This window comes from Python bivittatus, unplaced genomic scaffold (genome assembly GCF_059951505.1).
Source record: "Python bivittatus isolate LINGU-HERP-01145 unplaced genomic scaffold, Pbiv_v1 ctg000100_np1212, whole genome shotgun sequence".
NCBI lineage: Eukaryota > Metazoa > Chordata > Lepidosauria > Squamata > Pythonidae > Python > Python bivittatus.
Genome location: NW_028277038.1, coordinates 5,506,696 through 5,524,405, shown reverse-complemented (window position 1 = coordinate 5,524,405; position 17,710 = coordinate 5,506,696). Strand labels below are relative to the sequence as shown.

The window sequence follows — 17,710 nt, the reverse complement described above, 5'->3', positions numbered from 1 at the left end:
TGGTAAATATAAATAAATGCCATAAATAGATAAAAAAGTCTGAGTTTAGGGTTGCTTCCAAAAAGTGGATTCCCAACATTTTCTCCTCTTCCCCCTTGTCCTCTGTCAATGAATAGAAAAGCAAAATGCATGATGAGATGTCATCACAAGCAGATTATCCCTGTTTCCTTAGAGTAAGAATATTGTATTTTACTGGTTCCTGCTTCTGCATCTACTACATAGCTTAATGTACACCTAGAACAAAGGAAAGCTCTAATATCTTCTGCATAAAAGCAGGATAACTGCCATGGAAGAGACACCTGAGAGCTGGCAAGGAAGTTTCACAATCTGTTGAATTGTTGAATCTTACTCAAGCATAGCCCTGCTCTGACAGGGGAATGGCTTGGGTGATGTGCATGTTGGTTACAAAATCTCCTTGATTACCACTGGGCTTAAAACCTGGCGTGCCTTAATGAGGAAGTCTGGAAAACTGGCACCAGCAGTACTGTCATGTGGAAGATTGTTAAAAAAGCCAAACTGAGCCATGTCAATCCTTCATCATTCTTACGAAAGGGTATGTCTCCTTCTCAAACTGCTTCCACTTCAAAGATCAAAGGATCACTCGCTAAATCTCTCCACGTGGGCAACATAGTTCCATGAAAATCAGAGGAATACTTCTACTGATTCAATATGAAGTAGACTGAACCCATTTCCTGCTTCTCTCCCCCGCCCCGCCTGTAGTTACTCAGCTATGGCATAGCTATAATGGGAATGAATCAATGAACAAAACACAAAGGGGTTGTGGTGATGAGAGTAGGGAGGAGGGTGTAAAAGCAACTTCCTTCACTATCAACCTGCTCTTATTTAAGTAATTTAGAAGGCTGTGGTTCTGCAACCACCATCTTCACAAACCCTCTGGGCGTTGTCCAACTAATACCAAGCTACTTCTACAGAAAGTAACCAACCACAGGGTGTTAAACGTTTGCTTCTGTGGTTGGTGCTAAGATTCTGAAGCATAGGTATTTTTGGTGGTAGATGTGTTTTATTTTTTTAAATTTCTCCCTCCCCACTGAAAGCATTCTCTCCCGAGGAGAGATATCTAAACTTTGGAGATGCCACCACTAAGTCCCTCCACACCTCGCTCCAAATCTTCTCCAACCTATAATTCTATCATATGGTAAGGATGCTTTCCAATCTCTAAGCATGTTAATCTGTGCACCTAGCAAAGTTTTCTAGCTCAAATGCTTTGGGTCCTTCCTGGAATTTTCTGTTAGCCTCAATAACACCCTCAGGTAAAACAGACCTACGGACTTGGGGAAGATGACTCAAGACTTCACTGAGCTGAAGATGGCAGTCTCTGGATTCTTCCTACATGGGTATTGGTGAAATCACTAGGGTGTGGGACACCGGCCATAACTAACATTTTTACTTCTCCAGTTCCACACTTCCCCTCCGTTCCCCTCCCACCATCCACACAATACCGCCGAACGCCCCCGAGCGCCTCTGACATCAGGACTGACATTCTACTCGCCTGCTCTATGTTTTGTAAAATGTCCTTCACCGTATCGCTCATTTCACTCTGAACAGGATAACACTCCATATTCCACAGGAGGTACTAGTACAGAAGGGAAATGATATTAAACACGCGTGCTTTGTAGGACCCCGCCCGACCCAAGCACCGCCCAGCCTTCCATCTCTGATCTTCTCCTCTGGGTTGCATTGTTAATACCTGGGATTCGTTTTGCTACCAAGACGCCCTGCCCCACCAGAGAACACACAGCCATTTAGATTTCTAGGGTAGATGTTGAAAGATAGAAAGGCTTAATTAATTCTGCACTTTAGAGGAAAGCAACACCATGAGAAATGAACCTTCTTTGTTAATCGGGGTGGTGACGGAGGGAACATAAGCCTCAAAGCCAGAAGAAAAGACCGCTCGTTCCTGAATAAATGTGCTCGATTACCTTTATCTTCTGCTGGTGATGGTAGATTTGCCAAGCAATCTGCACATGGACAGCACACCACTTCCCAGGCTTCTGCAACGAAACAAGGGCCGGGATTCAATTTTAAGCAGCCATGGTGTCAACCACTCCCTCCTTTGCGCAACCGTCCAACTGTTTCTTTGATTTATAGGCTGCCCCAATCTGTACGACTCTTACAAAATGCAATGATCAAACACTGTAAAAACACAGAATATGTATCGTCCCAAAGAAACTCTGGAGAAAATCAACAATCAATTAAAGAAGCGAAGCAGCCAAGGGATCTAGCTACCCATTCTCATCCAGGACCTGGGCTCTAAACACTGATCTAGCTTTGTTTTTACAGGCTTGCTTCAACAGGGCCAGACTATGTCCTGACTTTGCTCTGAAACTCCTTCATGTTTGTTTTTCAGGTAAGTGTAAGAATAGAAAAGTCCCAGCCAGCATGCTGGGAGCAATTCTGGGAGTTGAAGTACACACATCTTAAGGTTGCCAAGTTTGAAAAAAGCTGATCTAGATCATCCCAAACTATGGCATGCTTTGTCTGGTAGGCAAATTTGCTAAGGAGACAGGCCCAAAGGTTTTCTCCTGCTAGGTCTGATCCTGCGACTGACTGTCAAAAGCTTCTGAACATCAAGTGGAGAAGGAGAAGGACAGATAAATAAGAGCTGAATCAGGCCAAAAACCTCTTGATGAAGCTCGACAGATGTTCATAACCTGAGACCTTTTGGGGAACAGTGGCTCCTTGAAAGCTTTAGGTTCAAAAAGTTATGAGGAATTCAGAGTTTTTAATAAGGGGAGAAATACTAAATGCGGAACTGTGAATAATTCATATAGAAACGTTCATTTCTTCATTTCAAGAAATGAAGTATGTTTTCCTTTTTTTTTCCTGGACCCATTCTACTTATTGGTGTGGTCTTCAGCATCCCACTGAAAGGTGAAGTACAATTTTCATTCCAGAAAAAAAATCTGTACATTCTGTAGCACTTTCTTATGGTGATGCCTCCAAGAAGCACACTAAAACAAGGCCTGGAGGCATCTTTTCTTGCTGTTGTATTCTCACCAACATTAGCATTCAATAGCGCACTTTCTCAAAAGATGGATGTTTCCTGCAGCCACCATGTTTCATAGCTATTGGCCCATCAGCCCCTTGAATTCATAAAATAAACACACGAAGTAGGTAAGCCAGAAAACCTTTTATGCTTTTGGCAATCCAAGAGGGCTGCCCGAGCACTGAATTTCCATTTTTTGCATGCAAATCGGAAACTTCTGGGCTACTGGCTCTGAGAAATGGGTGTGATTTGCTACCATGCAAATTTGCACAATTGTGTAACTGCTTCATTTGCAACACGTATGCCAATAACGTAATCTTGCTTTGATGCAGAATTTGAGTTTACTGGAAAAAAAGAAAAAGGTCAGCCTGGAATCTAACTAGTACTTTCTTTTGGATTTTTTTTTTTTTTTTGGACTTCCAAATGTAATCTACATTCCCATCAAACTACCAACTAGATCTGACCTTGTTTAGCTCTTTTCAAAATCAACCAAGGTCAGCTAGACACTGCACCTGCTGCAACCTCTAATTTTTTTTTTAAAGCATTATGAATAGTTTTTACCCATTTCCTCATTTTTTTCCTCCAATTTTAAAAATAAAAAGTAGATTGGAAAAAAAACCCTGACAAACCTTACTTACTCGTACAGGAGCCCGATAGGGGTCAGCCACCTAAGAAAAATATGGAAAAAACAAATCAAACTTTTATGAAACCTGGATGATACATGGGAAAAAAGGATTTTAATTCGGGGGGGGGGAGGATGCCAGTAAATGAGTAGAACTGAGCAGGAAAAGGGCGTCCCACTTATTTCAGTGCAAGAACATAATTAGAAAACACATGAAGTATTTTAAGCATGCAACCCCTTTATTTCAGTCCATTCAGTAACTCAGAATTCAGACCTGCTAAAAAATCATCTAATTTTCCTCTCTTCTTTTTTCAGATAACGTAATTAACATCTCCCTAATTTTGATACTTGTTTCTGAAAGAAGGATGGTGGGGCTGGAAAACATGATATATATATTTTTTTCTGTTGCAAACCATGGCCAAAATGAAAAATCATCGCCTGCGGGTTAACTTTTAGCACACATCAGCCCAAAACAGGAGAAGAAACACACTGGACTTGGGACTTACCCCTGGTGTCTTCTGCAGAAGCGTATGGTGCACTGTGCCAGGCCTGCTGGCCACATCAATTGGATTTGAAGTCTAGAAGGAGAAAATGAAAGAGCTGGTGAGTTATGCTTTACTGTTCCAGCAATGCTTTGATCTGACCCTAGCAAACAGGAACAATTATTTGACGATACTGAACAATACATTCAGAAGGGTTACTGATGGACTAGGTTACTACAATGCTGCCATGAAGTTCATTATATGGGCAGGAAGAACCTGAGCTACGACCATCTAAGGAGGAGGAATCTTTGTGGGGTTTTTCGGTGGGGTCTAAAAGTCCAAATGCTCTTGGAAACGTTAAGGGATAACCAGGAACAAAACATCCAGCATCTGCTGGCTTTGTTTGTGGATATCTGCATATGAATGGCCCGTATTTGGAAAATGGGGTTTGCATTTTTGAGAATCATCTCAGGCTAAGGAACCCATTGCATTCTCCATGACACCATCATACAGCCAAATATTGGCTGTCTGTTGTTGAGAACTGGTAAGAAGTATGCAGTTAGCTGCAGAGCTCTGTAAAGGACTGTTAAGGGGCATTGGCAGAGATGGTGGTGATGGGGTTGACAGTGGCTCAAACTAGGTCCTAACCCTCAAATGTTCTTTTTGCAGGGAGGCAAAGCTTCCTCCTGTAGAGCCAATCCCTCTTTATTAAGTACAGAAAATATGGATGTAACTCCAATAGAAGAGAATATATGTAGCTCAGGGTTGAACTGTAGAGTCCTTGGTATTCCAATCAACATCAGCTCCAAGCACTGATGATGTTACCTAGTCAGGTAATGAAATGTTTGCAAGCAAACCACCAAGCTCAGAGAGCACTAAGAACTCCACATGGATGTAACGGTCAGGGAATCCAAAATGAAAACTCTCTCCCTGACAGTCAACAGAGAATAACAGCCAACAGCATCAGAACACTTTGGGGTGGGGCAAGACACATCTGGTATAAGAGGATGTGGAAAGGAAGGAGCCCTGCCCCGCTCAACATCCTGCGTTACAATCCAGATATGGAACAATGTTACTGCTGGGGCTCCATTTACCCACCACATCTGTTTAGTTTTCAATAATCTGCTCTACCAGGTCTTGAGAACATAAAGGAGATCATCTGTTGGTAGTGTTATGTAAAACAACTTGGCTAACTGAAAAGATAATGCAGTGTTGTAATGAGATAGAGTTCATTCTGCAGCCAGTCACTGGCATGTCCTAAATTTTCTGGAATATCTGAAGCGAAAAATGTTTTTGCATTGTTCAAGGGAGCCTGGTGGGAGATCTTCTGATGTCGCTTTTTACCCATGCACTGTGCCTCTTCCATTCTCCTTTTTAAAAGGGACTTTTGCTTTATTAGAATATAAATGTACACCATGCGGATCCAGGTGAATTTCTTTTAATCAATCAATTAATTAATTAATTATATTAATTCCTTTTCATTGCAACTCTGGCTGATTTCATGGGGACATTTTCTTGGCAGCAATACAAAACAGGTTTATCCTTTCCTTCATCCAGGATTCCCCCCCCCCCCCCAACATCTCAGTCTAGCCTGCAGCCTTAGTGTTCCCTGGAAGATGCTAACCAAGGACTCAGGTTTGATCTGCTTAACACTTCTGAGATCAGGCCAGGTCAGCTAAATGCAGCCAGCTCCTGAGACATTTAATTCCTTCTAGCAGAAGTTAAATGGACAGAGGGACTCTGTCTCCAAGTTCTCCTCTGCTTCCTTTTTTAATTACTATATACTATATATCACTACATACAGTACTGCATCATACTTTCTTGTTTTAAAAGCTTATTGAACATTTTTATTTATTTATTGAAACATGCATGTTTTAAGAGTTTGCTAAAAAAAAATGACAACTGGGGGAGAAACTGGGCTTTCGGTAGTGGCTCAGAAATGATAAAATGTAGTAGCTAGGATGACTGGCAAAGTTGTATTGACTGAGTGTGTCAGCCCATCGAAGTAGGCTAGGTCAGGAAGTAGACACAGCAAGGCTTCCAGGAATGCTACTTTAATCTTATAAGGTATAACAACAGAAGCTGGAACGCTTGCCTGAATTTCCCGTCACCTCTTCTTATACCAAGCAGAATCTGGACGTGGTTGTTTTAAATTTCTTTCTCACACCCTTTTCTTCCCCAGGTCTAAGCTTCTCCTCTATTAACAGTTCCTGCATTCATCCATCAAGGTTACCTCCACCTTCCTCCTCACTGAGTTTCATATGTGGGACTGCCTTGTTGAATGATTTCAATGGTTAACCCAGCCCTGAGTTTGTCCCTGAGGCCAGCAGTCGCTGGAATCCAATGCTTGCTTTTTGGAATGGAATGAGGACCATTAGCTCTTCCATGCAATGGCCCGGCACCTGTTTTCCTCCAAGATGAGTGCAGTAAGTTTAACTAATTCCCTAGCTAGACATTAAACCTGCAACACAAGCCAAAACACTGTCAGTTTTCAAAGAAGGAGGCTTTTGGAGAGGCCTGTGAACATGAGACAGGTCAAATATGACCCACCAAGGATTGTTTTAAAAATAGGAAGGAAGGGAAGAGAGAACGATGAAGTATCCTGAGTTGTGGGTGTGGAACAGACCCTCAGCCTCCATCTCTGAGCAGAATTATCAGGCCCTTTTCTAAACTGATGGATAAGGAGGTAAAATAACAGCTGTGATGCATTTTAAGGTCACATTACATTAATAGTGTGAATGATAACAGTGCCCTCTGGTCCTTCATTCCCCTGAAGACAGATGGAAAAGCTTCCTTCTGCAGAGCAAATTGAATACTTTTGACCTTTCCAAGTTCTTAGCTCATGAGAAATGGCCTTTGGGAAAGTAACTAAGAAGTTTGCAGTCAAGTTGGGATCATGTGGCAAGGACTTACATACGAGGCCTTGGGGAAGTGACACCAGAAGAGGGAAACAAAAACAAACTCTTTGCTTCAGAGGGCAAGGAAGACAGAATTCATTACGCCACGGTCAGCCCCCGGACATGTCTGTCATGATGATCTAGAGGTTAAGGCAGCGGCCACATGGGAGGAAGAGGCAAGTTTGAGCAGAAGAAAGGTTAGAATGATTTGTGCAGAGTTTTGTTCTGCTCGAAAGATTTGCATTCTGTCTCTCTTCCAGGGAGATTAATCATGATCGCAGCAAGTTAAAGATAATTTAGGTGCGGCCAGATTCTCCCAGTTCTGCCAAATGTAGCAGAATGCTCTGAGAATGAGGATGGGAATTTTCAGTGCGGAAGATTCATGGGTTGTTACTAACCCGTTTGGTATGATGTATCTTCTGCACAAGCTGAACCCAGAAAAAGAAGTATCAGTGATCTGAGTTCACACATTAGGCTTAGTGTGTTGTTTTCATCCTGGAGAAGGTCTATCTTTGTGGTCACTGAAAGCTGAAGCTGACTCGATGGCATAAAGTCAATCACAACCATGTTGTTTGGGCCAAACCATTGTTGTCTGTTAAACCCTGATTTATTGACTGTTGTGTGCATCCACAATAAACCATGGTAAGCAAATTGTTACATGGCATATGTGAAACCCACGGTCTCTGCCTTGCATTTATGGATCAGCTGGAATCCTACACAGCTTCTAGGCGATTTCAGCTGAGTGAGAATTTCTTTGGCCGACACTGGAATGTGTCAAACCTGGACCTTTAGTCCTACGCTTTTTCTTTAATCTTTCCCCACACTTTTTTTTCTTCCTTAACTTCCTGCTTTATATTTTTTCATGTTAGTTTTATTCATGTAAAAATTTTCAGTACAAATTTTATTTACACACACACACACACACCCTGGATCTTTAGCTGGGACCAACATGCTTGGTGGTTGATCCTCTGGAGAACGTGTGCCAGTCCAACCCTTGTCTCAGGTAAATAGTATATAAGAGTGTATACAAGCCTTTGGCTAAGATGGATGTGGCCCCTTTCAAAGAGTTCATTTGTTGCTGCCCTCTTAGCTTCTTCTTTTATTGCTGTATTCGTTGGATTGTCTTATAGTTGTTAATGTTCCTTGTCAACCGCCCAGAGTTGTTGGGAGTTGGGTGTGTATAAACTGAATGAACGAACGAATGAACGAATCAGTTTCGCTCATAGGTATGGAAGGACCAGGGACTCAGCCAGCTGCTTGATTCAAGGGAAAGAAATAGGGAAAGGAGTCCATTTGTTGGAAAGGTTAAGTCCTGAAATCACTGGGCTTGTGATGACTTGGCTGGTTGGTTAAACTCAGAACTCTTTTTCAAGAAGAAGAAACCAAGCGAAACCACACAGCGAGTTTACGCAGTACTTCCACCAAATAGGGCTGCCTTCCCGACTTTTGCCAGAGTGACCTAGCGGTTGGAGAAGGGTTAATGGGACCCCTTATGAACTTTATGCGTAGAACAGGAAAAAAATGAACTTGTGATTTATGGTTTTGATGATTAGACAGGGTTGATTATAGAAGAAAAGAGGGTCATGATGTAACTTTAGAGAAAGAGGTAAATTTATAATTGCACTTATCGCTGCTGTAAAGACGATCAGAAGCCACTGCTTTGTATCTTTTTTCTTTTTCTTTCTTATCTGCACTTTTAGCTTTTTCTTTGATTTTTCTTTTTTCTTCCTTACTTTATATTAGTTTGTATTAGTTTTTACCTTCACTTTTAAAACTTTTAATAAAATTATTTTAAAAGAGAGAGAGAGAGAGAGAGAGAGAGAGAGAGAGAGAGAGAGAGAGAAGGGTTAATGGGAAACAGGCTGCTGCTTAACTAATCAGTTTCACAGATGGCCTTGTGTTTTGGGTCAGTTTCACTGCAGCCATCAATTTAATGGCTGACTTGAGAACCGCCATAGGCTTGGCCTCTGTGCAAAAACCCTCGGCTCATTAAGACTCCGGCCACATGCATTCAGAATCTCCTCCCTCCCTCCCTCCCTCCCTCCCTCCCTCCCTCCCTCCCTCCCTCCCTCCTTCCTTCCTTCCTTCCTTCCTTCCTTCCTTCCTTCCTTCCTTCCTTCCTTCCTTCTCCTCTCCTCTCCTCACCTCTCCTCTCCTCTCCTCTCCTCTCCTCTCCTCTCCTCTCCTCTCCTCTCCTCTCCTCTCCTCTCCTCTCTTCTCCTCTCCTCTCCTCATCTCCCCCTCTCTCCTGGCCTCTTCCCAGTTTGTTTTTATGCTCCACCCATTTTTCCTGTAGCTTTTGGCGGAAATGGAAAACAAAACAAATCAGGATTTGGCTAAATATCTGCCTGTTCATTTGGTTCATATGCAATAATGGAATTTGTTGGGTTTTGATTTAATATGAAGAGGAAATCCACTCTTTTGGCTTAGCATCTTGTGCAAACCAGACCAAAATGGATAAAACAAAACCCGTCTCCATGTTATGTACAGAAACACACTTGTCAGCAGCGCAGGGCAACCCAAGGCACAGAGAAGCCCCTTCTGAAAATGATGTTTGATTCAGGAAAACACACGTATGTATTTTTTACAGCCACTTCTGGACATGCCAGTCAAAACTCTGCCACAGTTTGTTTGGATAAAGAACAAAAAATAAAACCAATGAGAAAGGGGATCCCAATCAATGTTTACCTTCGGTTGAAAAGCTCCCTGAAGGGACCCAAAAGGACCTGGATGTGGGAGCATTGAAGGCATTCCTGGCACTGTTGGGGGGTAACTTGGAAAGAACTGGGGGGAAAAAAGAGAAAATTTGCGTTACAGATGGATAATAGAAGGGTGCAACACATCTGGTGCAACTTTTAATTTTTCAGAAATGACAACCCAAACCCTCGCCCAAAGGCAAGATTTACGAGGCATATTTCTACTGTACTTCCTAGAGCTCATTTTTCACCAAATTAAAGATAAAGTAATATCTACAGCAAGATGGTCTCTCTTAAATTCTAGGGTGTTAAAAGGCTGAGATTTGGGGCATTTTTAAATAGGCTCACGTTTTCCTTATAGCCAGCTTTAAGATCAAGTGGCCAGCCTTGAAGGAATAGAGTTATGTGATTTCCTTCCTTCCTTCCTTCCTTCCTTCCTTCCTTCCTTCCTTCCTTCCTTCCTTCCTTCCTTCCTTCCTTCCTTCCTTCCTTCCTTCCTTCCTTCCTTCCTCCCTCCCTCCCTCCCTCCCTCCCTCCCTCCCTCTTTCTACTGAAACAGCAGTTACGCACCACCAAGGTCTTTTGACATAAACAAAGATAATTTCATTGGATCGCCTTTCTTTTGTGGTTGGCCCTCACAAGCCTCTCCACTTTAATCTTCAGCTACCCTCCCAGTTACAGTGCCAGCCAAGATGCACACGCTTTTAGCTAACCACATCTTGGTTCCTTAAACGCTGTTGGTGATGCAGCAACCAGAGAAACCAACTGGCAGGACGAGGAAGGCAGGACGTTCTACCACCTACCTGTGCTTCCTTTACTAGGCTGAGAGGCTGAAGATGCCCATTAGGTTAAAAGGATCTGGAAAGGCATGTCTGTTTTTAAGGACTTTCAGAGCCAAGTTCTCTGCAAGTCAGCTGCTCTCATGTGGATATAAAAAGATGAATCCCCTTGGGTTAAGCTCCTGGAGATGGTATTGTGCAGTTTTACTGGCAGTGAAGTTTACTTCTGTGTTTGGCCATTGCCTTCCTCTGTGATTTTTTTTTTCAACCTCCAAAGTTAGTCTACAGCCTTGGGGACCCCTGGAGGGGAAGTCGCCCATTCAAGGATTATCTGTGGCCAACCCTACTTAGCTTCCAAAATCATCCAACGTTGGCCAGGTGTTGCCATCTGGCAAAGTCATTCAAGTAAAGCGATATAAATAAATCAATGTCAGACCAGTAATCATCAGCCATGTCTGGCCAACCAGTGTCCTCAAGATTAATATTAATATTATTATTATTAATAATAATAATAATATCACTGAAGATCAGACCAATTACCAGAAGAAAAATACACTTGCAAAAAAAGCCATTTGGAATGAAAAGGGAATTAATGTCTTTGTGAAGGCTTGCAATGATGGATGAAAAGGCCCTCTGTACTCACCACGTTAATTAACCTTAAAATGTGGGTAAGTCTTCAGGCATGTCTAAAATGCTTAGGGCAGAGGAGCTCAGCAGGAAGATCCCAGAAACCTCCAGATATTTTACCGAATTCTAATTTTTTTCCCCCAAGTCGCAGAAGGGGGAAATGATTAAACATGCCACTCAAGAGTTTAATTGTGTTAACTCAATTTCATTTTAACTAAATGTCTCAGGAAGGAAGGAAGGAAGGAAGGAAGGAAGGAAGGAAGGAAGGAAGGAAGGAGGGAAGGAAGGAAGGAAGGAAGGAAGGAAGGAAGGGAGGAAGGAAGGAAGGAAGGAAGAAGGGAGGAAGGGAGGAAGGAAGGGAGGAAGGGAGGGAGGAAGGGAGGAAGGAAGGAAGGAAGGAAAAGAGGGTGAAATGAAGGGAAGGAAGGAAGGAAGGAAGGAAGGAAGGAAGGAAGGAAGGAAGGAAGGAAGGAAGGAAAAAGAGGGTGAAATGAAGGGAAGGAAGGAAGGAAGGAAGGAAGGAAGGAAGGAAGGAAGGAAGGAAAAAGAGAGGGGAAGGAAGGAGAGAAAGAGAAGGAGGAAGAGGGAGGAAGGGAAGGAGGAAAGAAGGAAGAAAGCGGGAGGAAGGGAAGGAGGGAAGGAAGGAGGAGAGGTGAAGGGTGGGAGAGAGGAAGATTTCTGACACTCTCTGCCAAATTCCCACAAACGAAGTCAATGGGGGACCCGGCAGCAAGTTGCAAGTTGCTCACACTTCCACTGCTTTTTTGCCTTTCGTCATTCTGTTTCTCTGTTTAGATAAGGAAGCATCTTGAAATGATGAGCCAATGGGTCACGGGTTGTCTAGCTCTATACTAATTTCTCCTCCACTTGTCTAACACATTCCGCTCATCTTGGTCAGCCATCTCTGCTTTACATAACACTCCCTTTTGCTCTTAGTTCGCTTAATCCCAAATATGTAGGTCTCTGAGTGCCGCTTTGATAGTGACTCACTTGACTATGGTCATGAACTTCCCGACTCAATATGGAAAATCAGATGCCAAATCACAGGATTCTAACCCTTCCTAATTTTCTATTTTGGGGGGAAATTTCTGGATGAGCCCCAACTTGAAGTCCAAAGTGCTAGAGAAAGAGAGATTTACGGCCTGGCTGAGAAAAGGCCTCCAAGAAAAAAACACATCGGAGATTAGATCTGAAACAGAACCTCAGAAGACAGAATGAACTGGAAACATCCAAGAGAGCGAAAGGAGTTTTATGACTTTATTGTCTGAGCAGTTTATAGTGCTCTAAGCACGAAAATAAATACAGGTTTTTTTTGTTTCTTGTTTTTCTTAATCCTAAAAACCCCCCCCATGCAGTGGAAACTTGCTGCATCAAAAACAGATAAGGAAAACATCAAGTACAGAGAAAACTCTAGTTTTTAAGAATCGGAATAAAAGGCACTTACGTTGGAATGTCGAAAGTAAGGGTTATCAAGTTTGGGAGCATACTTGTCGAACTAGAAGAAAACAAAAAGGCAGAGACATTAGTTGGTTTGGTATAAGCCTTGGAATGCAATTGAAGTATAGCCAAACATATGTTGATGATGGTTTGGGGTAGTTCATAGACGGGGTGGCGGTGGGTTGTTATGATTTTGCTTTGCGTTTTAAAGAGCGCCTTCTAAAAAAACATGACTTCTCTCCTAATTTAGAAAATCAGTGGGGCATAATGGTGAAGGTATTAGACGAGGAGTGGGGAGACCCAGGTTCTAGTCCCCCCTTAGCCACAGAAGCTCCTGGGGGGACTTTGGGACAGGCACTCTCTCTTGGCCAACAGCCACAGTGCTGTAATGGTTCAGGAGAAGGCAGGCCCAGGTTCTACTTCCCCTTCAGCCATGGAAGCCTTCTAAGGGACTTTGGGCCGATCCCTCTCTCTCAGCCCAAAAGCCAATGTGGTGTAGTGGGGAAAATGCTAGACTGGGAATGGGGAGACCCAGGTTCTATTCCCCCTTAGCCATGGAAGCTCTGAGGTTGACTTGGGGCCAGTTACTCACTCTCAGCCCAACTTACTCATAGGGTTATTGTTGTGGGGAAAAACTGGAGAAGGGAGTGCTGCCTTATGTTCCTGAAGTAATGGTAGGATATAAATCAAATAATAAATCTAATCAATTTGCAGTGATGAAGCAGCACACTCAACCAACTAGCAGCATCAACCTTCACCGTCCAGGTCTCTCCCCAAAAAATCAGCATGCTTTCCAATTGATTCCCTCAAAGTCTGTACAATTTATGAGCTGGTGTAGAACATCTTGTTTTCTACCCAACAATTTGTATTTCATCTTCATATATCCTAGTGTGTAAAGGCTGTTTTCAATTTGTCTTCTTTTATTTCCATCTCAACTCCCTATGATGCCTCCATCTAAGTTTGCCTCAAGACTATCACATGGAACAATCACCCAATTTAATCCAAGCTCAACCTTTTACTCACATAATATGCCTCAATCCGAACCCTGAGGGGCTCTCATCATCTTTCAAAATCAACCCCCTTCAAATTGACCTTTTTTAAAAAATTGATCCACATTCTGCTCAACCCCACTCTGAAATGGGAAGTAACAAAAATCAGAGTTTTTGTACAGATCAATCCATTGTGGATCTCCATCCCTCTTTACTTTTAGTCTGTAATTCAACTCCTGGTCATGCTTTTCAGAACACTGTTGGTTTGACCCAAGTACCCCCTCCCTAATTAATATTCTGATCATGCCCTAAGAACGTTTAACCCCTTCCAGCCTTAAGCAGGTGGAGGACCTAGCATGGCAAGAACTGATCTTTTTAAAATGCCCCCCTTCCCCCAGCCAAATTGTCATGTTCTCTTGTGCATTCTCCGCCATACAGGAGAGCAGATTTGCAATTGTGTTAATTACAGTTATTATTGGGGTCATGTACCCTCCAGTGTAAATACCAGAAATTACTAAAACACATGCAGCTGGTGGTTTCAATGCCACCCGCTCCAGCATTGGGATTAATCAACCCATTTAGTGGAATATCAGAAAACGGGAGATCAAACATCACAACGAAGGTGCGGCAAAGCTGTTGTTACGCTCTTCGCCTGACATCCGCGGGGCGTGGGTGGGCGCAAAGGGATCAGGTAACAGACTTCTTAAATCTCAGGCCAGCTTTCAAGTGAAAATGTTGAGCTTGTTGTTCTCAGGAGGAGAAAGAGAAAGATCTTTGGGTGACATTCAAACACCTGGAGGCAGTCCAGGGGTTGACGAAACCGTTCTTTGTTCTTTGGTTAAGCGGATTAGTGCCGCCAAAGGGTTGACAACAGCAGGAAGAGAAAAGACGAAGTGTCATTTCCCACGGGTTGGCTCTTCCCCAAATACAGAAGGGAAGGACCTAAAAAATACGGAGGGGAAACGCTGAACCCTGTTTGGTGCCGTGCATCAAAAACCAAACGTTGGTGGGAAAGGCTACGAGCCCAGCATTTGCTACAGACAGGACTGAGGAAGGAGTCAACTCAACAGCACTGCTGTGAAATGAAAAAGTCAAGGGGGTGGAGGAGGAGGTCTCCCTTCTCCTCGCTTGCCCCAGGATGTCAAAGAGCTGCTGTGTTCCAGCCAACAGTTTGGACCAGTCCATATCTGGCGATGACATTTGGAGGAAAGCGGGTGGCGCCTGGTGGGTGGGCAGCATTCCACAAAATCAGCACAAATCTACCAGCTGGCCTCTCTGGGAGGAAATTTTAAAATAACCCAAATACCTGAAGTAGTCCTTCAGCCATGCCATAAACAAATATTCAGCTATACAGTACGGTCCGTGTTGAAAGCCCAGACGCTTATTTATCGTTCCTTGGCTTCCCCAAATCAAATGTGAATATTCAAGGGGGGGAAGAAAAACCTACCACCCCTGGGTGGTACTGACTTGGATAGCAATGAAAGAAGAATATTTTCACCAGCAGCTGAATTATTATGATGGGATGAGAGGCCGAATGAGAAACAAAGGTGGCCACAGGTAACGTCCTGGGTTAAAAACATTCCATGGGGTTGTGGGTTTTCCTTACACGCAAAACGCCTTTTGCCATTAACGGCCCTCTTGCTTTACCCGTTCTGATTCTTGTGTTGCTTCTTAAAAATTCGCACACATTAGCACGCGCGTTGCCATAAGTATTTATGTGAAGCCTCTGCGAGGCTTTCCTCTTTGCAGTTACGTGCTAGGGATCAGTTACGTTAGCTGCTCAAAACGCAGAATGTACAAGCTCGTGTGGCAAGCCCAAGCTCCGTGTTACTCAGTTCCTTCTTTAAACAGACCTTAGCAGAAAGTCTGAGACCACCCGTTTCCCCCCCACGAAAAAAAGATAAAGTCAAGGTAACACTGAGGAGCTGCAGGAGCAAAATACACCACATTTGCTTGCAGTGAAAAGCGGCGACTGCAACTGAGCCTTAAAACAATGCGTCCTTTGGACTAGCAGAAGAGGAACAATTTTGAACATCCTTCAGTGCTGGCCAGAGGTGTTTCTACTTATCCACACATTTGGGGGGAAGGGGTACGCACCCGGGGAGGTGCAGTGTGCGGCATCTGGGGCAGGCTGGATGGAAAAGGAGTAAATGTGTGCTGGTGGGTGTGTTGGTGGGTGTGTTGGTGGTGGTGGAACTCCGCCCTCAGCATCGGCACCAGAGTCCTGTCCGCACTCTGAATCAAAAACCGATTGTTCAGTTCTTGTCTGAGCAGCTTGTGATCTAGAAGAGGAGGGAGAAGGAAAGAGAGAGAGGGAAAGAGAGAGATGGGAAGGAAAGAAGGAAAGAAGGAAAGAAGGAAGGAAGGAAGGAAGGAAGGAAGGAAGGAAGGAAGGAAGGAAGGAAGGAAGGAAAGAAAGAAAGAAAGAAAGAAAGAAAGAAAGAAAGAAAGAAAGAAAGAAAGAAAGAAAGAAAGAAAGAAAGAAAGAAAGAAAGAAAGGACACCACGGCCCAGCAGCCTGTGAGTTTCACAAAAACGTAGAAGTAAAAGAGTCAAAATATTCACCTGGCATTCCCTGTTTCTGCAGGTTATGCTGTGGTGGTTTTCTACGTGAGAACTCATTGGTGGAGGTAAGAGAGATGCCTGTGACAAAGTACCAATCAGAATCCCCGAATGAGGCTGGCAATACATGATTGGTTGGTTGAATGATATCAACAGGCTGGTATCTAAAGAACAAGAGAGAATACCATGAGTCATCACAGTAGAAAACATTTGGGGGTGTTAGCAACAACCAGCCCCTTCCCACCTCCACCTCCCAACCCAAGAGACCCTGTGGATCATGACTGATTTTGCTTTCAGGAGAATAAATTTGGGGTGAGAGGGGGGAACCCAACAATGTCTCCATCTTTTCTTCCACCCCACCAACATTTCTGGAGGTGCTTCATACATCCAATGAACAGGGGAGGTTGGACCTTGAAGGTCTATATCGTCCCTCACGACTTTTTGGTTTTAGGTCCTGCGACAGATAAATTTACATTCATGAAGCACAGCAACCATATTATTTTTTGTGCCTTAATGGGCCAGAGAAACTCCTAAGCAATTGCTTCTCATTTCTTTTTCTAGAAGTGGACTTCCAAACACAAAACAAAACCCCACACCCACAAAACCCTTGCATTTCAATCTCTTTTCGAAACCCACCCTTTAAAAACTTTCCAGACTGTGCAAAGCCAACATTACAAGACCCATTGAAAGAGAATTCTGAGAATTCTCTCCCAAGTTATGAATGAAAAATGATTAGATTCCTCAGAACTTTTTCAGCCTGAAAACCAGATTTCTTATGTAGCTGGAAATACGCTGTTGAAGTAGTTATGTGAAATGAGTTGTCTTACAAGGAGGTTATTTCTAAGCCTTTTTTTGGGTAATAAACTGCGTCTTACTGTTGTGTTTCTACGTATTTATTGTAATGTTTTGCACTGTTTATGGGTGTTTTCAGTATGTTAAGGGACTTTGGCTGCAACAAAAAGTGGATACGTAGACCCAATAAATACATTAATAAATTTGTGCTACCAGCAGCTTTCCAATGATTTCTTCTAAAAAGATCTGATGGTTCTGGCAGAAGAAGGGGAATGAAAAAAAGATCAGAAAGGGAAATATTTTTCTTCCATTGACCATTATTTGTTATATGTAATTTCAGTTCAGTGTAATTGGGTGCTCTGGGCCTCAGAGGATTAATACCAAGGTCCTAATCAGGTTCGCTTGAGTGAACATTTGTGGAAATTGATTTATGAAAGCTTGTCCTTTAGCCCACCCAAGATTATTTAGGGACAAATAATCATCTTTGCAGATACGATGGAATATTGAGGAGAACAATGTTCAGTCTCCAGATGCCCAGCCAATATGCAGAAAAGCATATTGCAGATTGATTTCTAAAGTTCAAGAAAAACTGGTTGAAGTTGGGTGGGTTGACCAATGGTGATAACAGCTGACCTGGTTTACTGAAATCCAGGTCTACTGTAAGCATACTGCTTTAAAGTGGAATTGCCCATTTCACCTAGCTAAATGGCACTCTTTGTCCCACACCTAGGCAAAATCTCAGAAACTCACAAGTAGGCCAGTGTGTTCACTTATTGCAAAACTCAAGCACAGGCGGGAGGGACATGGTGCCGGCTTTATT

At 43.1% G+C, this 17,710-nt stretch overlaps 1 protein-coding gene across 11 annotated transcripts in view; it reads right to left on the bottom strand.

Annotated features, from left to right (window-relative positions):
- Positions 1–17,710, bottom strand: part of FBRSL1 (fibrosin like 1) — a 510,880-nt gene that overhangs the window by 13,238 nt on the left and 479,932 nt on the right. For 6 of the 11 annotated variants that reach the window (XM_025169843.2, XM_025169838.2, XM_025169871.2 and 3 more), the window contains 7 exons: positions 16,102–16,262; positions 12,555–12,605; positions 9,697–9,792; positions 4,136–4,207; positions 3,637–3,675; positions 1,941–2,012; positions 1,511–1,594 (listed from right to left, as the gene is read on the bottom strand). In XM_025169843.2, the coding sequence (XP_025025611.1) occupies positions 1,511–1,594; positions 1,941–2,012; positions 3,637–3,675; positions 4,136–4,207; positions 9,697–9,792; positions 12,555–12,605; positions 16,102–16,262 (575 nt within the window). The remainder of the gene's footprint in view (positions 1–1,510; positions 1,595–1,940; positions 2,013–3,636; positions 3,676–4,135; positions 4,208–9,696; positions 9,793–12,554; positions 12,606–16,101; positions 16,263–17,710) is intronic. The other 5 variants (XM_025169877.2, XM_088135321.1, XM_088135320.1 and 2 more) reach the window with 3 other exon arrangements.